Source organism: Pyrus communis, chromosome 4 (assembly GCF_041283825.1).
Source record: "Pyrus communis isolate YQ-2024b chromosome 4, ASM4128382v1, whole genome shotgun sequence".
Lineage (NCBI taxonomy): Eukaryota > Viridiplantae > Streptophyta > Magnoliopsida > Rosales > Rosaceae > Pyrus > Pyrus communis.
The window spans coordinates 7,433,819-7,441,355 of NC_142568.1; the positions used below are offsets into that span (position 1 = coordinate 7,433,819).

The window sequence follows — 7,537 nt, forward strand, 5'->3', positions numbered from 1 at the left end:
TTTAATTCAATTCCCTCGAAACCATAGGGGGTGAGATGAGATTTGTGATTGCTTAAACTACACTATGAAATCTCTCAAATTTCGTCGAATTCCTTATCCTTTTAAAAATCTTTAAAATCAATTCTAAAATTGAATACATTTGAAATGTTATAAACTTCTTTAAATCCTTACTCAAGTTTCTAAGGATTATAATAAACTATCATAACGAATTGAATACACTCTAAATTTTAAAGGACCGCTTCAAATCCTAATTGAATATTCGTAAATTTATTAAAAGAATTATCCTTTAAAATTCAAATTAAATACAACCCCCGATTCTCATTTCTCCTACGGATGAGAGAGGATCATCGTCGAATCATCTTTGTAAGGATCTAAAGGATCCTTTAATTACATTTGTTCATCGTACATCGTGCATCCAGCTTTCATCAGGTACTGTTTATATTCAATTTTAAATAAAAAAAATTACAATAATTTATGATCGCATGTTGTACGATAAACAAATGTGATTTGAGGATAACTGGAATCCTCACGAAGTGGATCCGGCGAGGATCCTCATTCCCGGATAATCTGACGTGAGCTCCACGTCCATCCACCAATTTAAAACATTTCAAATCACCATAAAAGAAACTAGCAAAACAAAACAAAACAAAACATCAAAAAAAAAAAAAAAAAAAAAAAAGATCGAAAATTTCGAACATGTTAAAATTGAATCGCACCAAACTCTACTCTCTCTCTCTCTCTTTCCAATTCAAACATTTTAACTTCACTGGAAATGTCCTTGTATGTTATAACAGGACAACATTGTGGCAGTGAACGAAAACAAAAGTGGTTGATCCGTAATAAGGAGGATACCAATGATGTTTTATTTCAAGTCGAGATTTTTGCATACGACCATTTTCAATATGATATTGCTTAAGGCCTTGATGTGAAATAACAATAATAGTCTTCAAATTTTCTTATTTTTTGGGTTGCAAAGTAATCCGAATTATTATGCCCCCTGAGCATAATTATTTCTCAACTTTTAACTCAAACAACTCAACCGAAAAGAATTTTTCCACATCAGCTTTAACGACCCTCACATTCAACGGTGTAGAACACCATTCATCCAACAACCTCGATTTTACGGACCGATGGTGTAATATTGGGTACAAACCGCGCAACATTCGAACTTTCTTGTCAGCAATTGTCGTTTATAAAGTTATACACACATAAATGGTTCCTGTAAATATACACATGAATTGTTCCTATTTAATGTATGCACTTCTGGCATTTACCAATTGGCGTTGTATTCACAATTTCACATAAAACCAATCGGCCGAACTGAGAAATGAAACGATGAGGTAAATCCGAAGAATTCCAAAATTGTTATATACATCTACAGCCTGTAAAGAGCAGGTGTTGTATGGCCTCAGAGGGACAACTGCACGGTGGGGCAAAAACACCATATGAAATCATGTGCCCTTCTACTCGATTCTTGCTTGTTGGTGATCAACCTTCCCTTAATAATCATTAGCTGGTAAAATCTTAGTGGCATCATGTCACAACTCTAGAAAACTATTCTTTTTCTCTTTTAATATCACCAACCACGGATGCCGACGGCAAAGATAGTGATTAGATTGAAGTCGCAACAAGGTAACCGTATCGGAAGGAGCGGCTGAATTGCCTCTTTTCACAGTTGGGTATTTGGTTTCGCATTGCTTCACGCTCAAAACATAAGCCGGCTACGTTTGAATTAAACATGGAGATGGAAGCATGATCTCTTTTCTTACGTCCCCATGTTCCTTCCATGTGGTTGGGGTGTAATAAAGGAAAGAAAGGATTGGAGTTTCTCTCGCTTTTGAGATAATGAGCTTCGTTGTAGATAGGAGAATTCTAACGCAGATGCATAAAAAAAGCACATATACTCTAATCAATATGCGATGAAGATAACTTGCAAGAAAACAAAGATAGACAAATCATAAAAAGTTAAAGAAAGGTTTTAAGCCCAAGAAATGAAAATTTTCTCTTCCCCCAAAACCCCAATTAAATAGGAAAAGAAGAAAGAAAAAGCAAACATCAAACATCTCTCTCAACTCTAAAATCCAAAACTGAAGTTGCAGGCATGCTTCAACACTCTGTGGCTTTGATGATAAAGCGTGAGCGAAATTATGCACCAATGAACAAAACAAACACCATTTCAATCTAGCCGTTTAAATACCGGTGCGAGCTGTAAGCATTATGAGAACGCTAAAAAATCTTTGGTTTCACGTATACGTATATATTGAGTAGTGGCTTTCAGCTTCAACCAGAGGGTACTGTGCTTGCAATGCACGGAAAAGGCGAGCTTGTATTATTATTTCATGAGACAAATTGATACATGAACACACCTCAACTGATTTGCAGAAGATCCAAAAATAATTCACAGGATAAAGCATCCAGTCTTTAATATCCTAAGTACCAACAGGGCTGTAACAAACAATGAATAAAACAAAATCAGCAAACTTAATCATTATTTTATCTTGTGACACTTGTAAGTTTTTGAAACAAGCTTTTAGTAAACACATGCGAAGGTGAGACCCAAACTCTATTAAAATAAGAAAAACTAATGAAAATGATTTGAAAATTTTGAGTTTTAATAAAAAAGACAAAAAGATATTGTAAATGAATAGTATCAGAAGTGGTTTTTTAGAGTAAAATTGTTCTTTTTCGTTAAGATGAACAGTACGGGAAATGTTTCGTTAAAACTTTCTTAAAAAAATAGTACAAATAATGGTACAAGTGGTAAGTGTCGCATTACTCGTATTTCCAAAATGTAATTCAAACCTAGCAAGTGAACATTTGGTCTAATTAAACCAAAATTGTGAATAATTAAAGAAAACATAACAAACAAAATGGCCACTTTATACCTTCATTTGACCCCAAAGGGTCAAAATTAACATATCCCATGCAAACACCAAATTACACAACACAACAAGTACAAAAGCATTAACACATAATTAGATCATAAAACAGCAGCAGATCACGTATAACAATAAACTAATTAAATTTGATTAACCTCTAATTAAGTTGGGGACTGAGTCAAACCCTTGCTGGTGTTGTACCTGCATATCACCTTGCACTTGACTACACTCCCATACACATAGAACCCCGGCGCCACCATGATCCTCACCACCGCCGGAACCAACTTCCTGGCCCTATCCCCGCCCATGTCCTCCATGTAAACCGGATCGAACCCGGCCCCTTTATCGACCCGAAACACAGGCAACCCCGGGTGAACCGAATTCGCCAAAAGATGAACCAACCACACACTCTTTGAAGCCCCGAAAAATGCCTGCAGCAGCTGTTCGGGCCACGCCCGATTCCAACCCAACATAGCCACAATCTCACTCATTTTCCGATCACAAAACCCACTAAACTCCTCACTAAAATGCTTAGTCCCCTTAATCAAAACCTCGTCCCACGTTAATCCCCTGAGGACGTTAAACGACGTGTAGTTCGCCTCGGACCGCTCGACCGGGTTCAGAACTTGGACAACCGAGTGTTTCTGAAACCCGGGGGATTCGAACTCGTCGAAGAACGCCCGGTTCAGCAGAGCCTCCAAGTAAAACAGCAAGCTTTTCGGGTTTTTCGAAATCGAGAGCTTCACGTCGTACGGTTGGAGAAGCCCGGAGATTTTCTCGTTCACCTTTCCGAAACCCATGTGGCGGAGCTGCATCGTGAGCGACCGGCTCAGCCCCCTGATCGAATTCCGAGCCTCCGAGACGGAAACCAGGAAATTCTCGACAACCATCTTCTCGAAGACGTCGTTTGACCCTGACCCGCCGAAGCTCCGCCGCCGGTTGATATGGGTTTTGGTCAACTGGTACGGAGATGAATTGCTGCTGCTGCATTCGTCGAGCCCAGATTTCAAACCATGGCAGTAGATTTCGAGCTTGTTGAGCTTTTTCTCCAGCTCGGCCATGGAGTATTTGAGCCTCGAGGCTTCCAATTGCGCTTCTTCTCTCTTCCTCGTAGCGTGAACCAGTTTGTGCGAAAGCTCCGCCACCGCTATCTTCCACTGCTCCTCCCTCGCCGCCGCAGGGTAGTCCATCGCCGTCGTCGGCGTTTTCGGACTCTTCCGAGTAAACGACGACAAAATCGACCTGAGAATGCCGTTGGGGCTCGCCGTCGACGACGACAGGGACGTCCTGTTTTCGAGCGGAACGACAGAGATCTTTTCGCGAGCATGCGGTCGGCACTTGTTGCAGGACACCGACCCGTCGGCTGCTTCCTCGGTTTTAGCCGACTCCGCAGACTCCGACCGTTTTCTGCTGTGGCGTCTGCCGTTTTTGTGATCGGAAGGCGTCGGCTTTGGAGTGGTAGCAGTACTGGCCGCTCCTCTGTCCGTTGACTCCGTACAGAGATCATCTTCCTGTTCCTCTTTATCACACTCTTGAATCTGCAAAAACCAACGGACAAACAAAAACAAACAAAACATTAAAAACTAATTAATGGGTTGTTTTAGTTTGACATGAAAGATCAAAACTTTATTGTTTTCCCGAGAAACAAACAGATGATAGAATAGAGGGAGGACTTACGGGGGTGAAATGGGAGGGTTTAGGAGGAGGGGGAGGTGGGGACTTGGAGGAGGACGGCGGCGGCGGCGGCGGAGGAGGAGGAGGAGCCATGGAGTTCGTTTTGCAACTTTGTTTTGGTATGGGATTTTGGGGTCACGAACACATCTATATACGTGGGATTTTTCTTTATCCTGAATCCTGAGTGTTTTTGTTTTGTTTCATTTTGTTTATGATTAAATTTTCGTCGGGCAGCGATGGTGGGGCGGAGGTAAAGCTTGGTTCCCACGCGCGGTCAAACAACAAGGATAGTTCCAACCATTTATTTTCCCTCTCTTTTAATTAGCGGCACAATCGCTCTCGGATGTGACACTAATTTAAAATTTTAGGCTGATTAAATAAATAAATAACAAGTGCTTAACATTTTGAAGCGATTTCCAATGATTAAATGCAATATCATCGTAGGAGTCACAATGTTACGTGTTATTTAGTTGTATAAGTTGTTAACACTTAAAATTGGAAGGCTACAAACTTAATTAAATTATGCTAAATCGGTTTACAAGATTGGCTAGTATTAAATGCACTTGAAAATGTGAGTGGTTCATTCCTCAAAATTGGGCTACATCTACTGTGTTGCTATCAATATATTGATTTCAAGGCTAAGTAGCGCTCGACAAGTACATTCATTCGATTCTCTCCAATTCGCCAACCCCCATAATGAAAACATATAACAAGTGCTTAACATTTTGAAGCGATTTTCCAATGATTAAATGCAATATCATCGTAGGAGTTCGATCACAATGTTACATGTTATTTAGTTGTATAAGTTGTTAACAATTAAAATTGTAAGGCTACAAACTTAATTAAATTATGCTAAATGGGTTTACAAGATTGGCTATTAAATGCACTTAAAAATGTAAGTGGTTCATTCCTCAAAATTAGGCTACATCCACTGTGCTGCTATCAATATATTGATTTCAAGGCTAAATAGCGCTCGACAAATACATTCATTCGATTCTCTCCAATTCGCCGACCCCCATAATGGACGTCTCTTAGCTATTGTCTGCACGTTGTTGAATGGTCTAAGTAGCACTTGAGTGGTTATGTTCATGAAGACTTATGCCATAAAGCTGTCAGAGCGCCCACGTATTATGCGCGGTCAGTAGTAGTCCTTCTTTCATCTCAGTTGGCATGAGCACTCGATCACCCCTTTACGAACTCCTTGGGCCTTAGGCTTTTCTGGCCTTTCCTTGAGCTTATGTCCTTGAGCAGGGCTAAATGGGTCCAGCGCTACATAAGTTTTATACAAAATTTAAGGGTAAATTACACAAAACTACCTTAACTATTAAACCAGTCATAGTTTCATACCTCATCTTTAAAAAATGTCAATGTCATACCTCATCTATGAATTTATTACAATTTCATATCTTCCGTCAGTTGTCTGTCAATTCCTTCGTTAAATGCTAACGTGGTTTGAGGGGGGACCCACTTTCTATTAAAAATTTGATTTAATATTAAAAAAATTAATTAAATACTAACAAATAAAAATAATAAAAAAAACCAAAAAAAAACAAAACCCACACCCAGATCCCCTCCCCCCCTAAAACTTCTGATCACCTTCCTACCTTCTCTCCATCGTGTCCCACCCAACCCTCTCCTCCGATCCTACACCCAAATCTTCAAGTTGGTCTGCACCCATGGATTTCTTCAAGTCGGTCTTCTCAAATGACCCCCTTCCTTCCGACAATCTGCACCTGGACACCCAAAATGACGACGTAGACCCGAACCCGAACTAGGAACTGAAGCGCAGTCTGCATCCGAATTACAGCATCATGGCTTGGAACTTCAGAGGTTTGATTTGCGACGAAGTCTGAGTCTATCATCCAAAACTACCGTCGTGATCTCAAGGAGTTCAGGTCCAGGTTAAACAAGGAGACGGCAATGATCTAGGAGGTGGCTTCGCGCGCCGTCAAGGATCTTCCTGGTTCACTCAAGGTCGGCGCATCGGTGGCTCAGGATAAGAGATTAAGTAGCAGTGGGGTGGTGAAGATGGAGGAAGAGAGGTAGCAGTGGGGTGGTGAATATGGAGGAAGAGAGGCAGCGGTGGAGTGGTGAAGGAAGGTTTTTTTGGGGGGGACGGGTCGATGGGGAAGATCTAGGTGTGGGTTTTGTTTTTTTTGGTTTTTTGGTTTTTTTTTTTTAATTTAAAATGTTTAATATTTAATTAAAATTTTTAAATATTAAATTAATTTTTTAATAGAAAGTGGGTCCCACCTCAAGCCACGTCAGCATTTAACGGAAGAATTGACAGACAACTGACGGAAGATATGAAATTGTAATAAATTTGTAGATAAGGTATGATATTGACATTTTTTAAAAATGGGGTATGAAACTGTGACTGATCTAATAGTTGAAGCAATTTTGTTTAATTTACTCAAAATTTAACTGTTGTAAAGATTTATAAGTTCCTTTTACGTAAAATCTAACCGTTGATTTGCAGGACTACTCAATAATAATTATTTTGAAAGGAGATAAAGTAATTAAGAAGCTGGTGATGGTTCCTGAAAAATCCCGCAGCCGAAAGCCTGAAAACCGTGTACTAATTAGTACTCACTTTCACATTGCACATACTCTCTGAAGAATTCTTGATACATTAATTTTTGTTGGTCCACCTGATGTGATGAGTTTTCGAGTGTAAACGAATGAGTAGTAACAAATGCTAATTAGTGTGTCTTTGGAATTTTGAATCATTCAAGGCAATTAGAAACCTAGCTAGGTTAGGTAGATATCAATTCATCCGTTCGCATATCATACGCATTTCCAAAACAAGGAAAACATTGATTAGAATTTAGAGAGTTTCCAACTTTCAATTATGAATATGTCATGGCAAATCATTCACATGAACTAGCAAGTTTTTATTGATGTATTATGTTTGATTAGCACATCATTTTTATCCTCTGACGTGCTCATGTTTATTCATGTTCGTTGTTTTCGTATGATTTATT

General features: G+C 39.5%; 1 protein-coding gene across 1 annotated transcript; it reads right to left on the minus strand.

Annotated features, from left to right (window-relative positions):
• Positions 1-2,306: 2,306 nt before the first annotated feature.
• Positions 2,307-4,759, minus strand: LOC137723279 (cyclin-dependent kinase-like protein). Its single transcript, XM_068462437.2, has 3 exons — positions 4,557-4,759; positions 3,035-4,417; positions 2,307-2,445 (listed from the first exon to the last, which is right to left on the minus strand). Exons 1-2 carry the CDS (start codon positions 4,644-4,646, stop codon positions 3,041-3,043), a joined length of 1,467 nt encoding a protein of 488 aa, XP_068318538.1. The 5' UTR covers positions 4,647-4,759; the 3' UTR covers positions 2,307-2,445; positions 3,035-3,040.
• Positions 4,760-7,537: the final 2,778 nt, after the last annotated feature.

What these genes read in the sequence shown, in the direction of transcription:
- LOC137723279 (XM_068462437.2), bottom strand. Translation starts at nt 4,646, where the DNA reads ATGGCTCCTCCTCCTCCTCCGCCGCCGCCGCCGCCGTCCTCCTCCAAG. An exon ending in AACCCTCCCATTTCACCCCC is followed by an intron (nt 4,418 to 4,556) that starts GTAAGTCCTCCC and finishes TGGTTTTTGCAG; the next exon opens with ATTCAAGAGTGTGATAAAGA.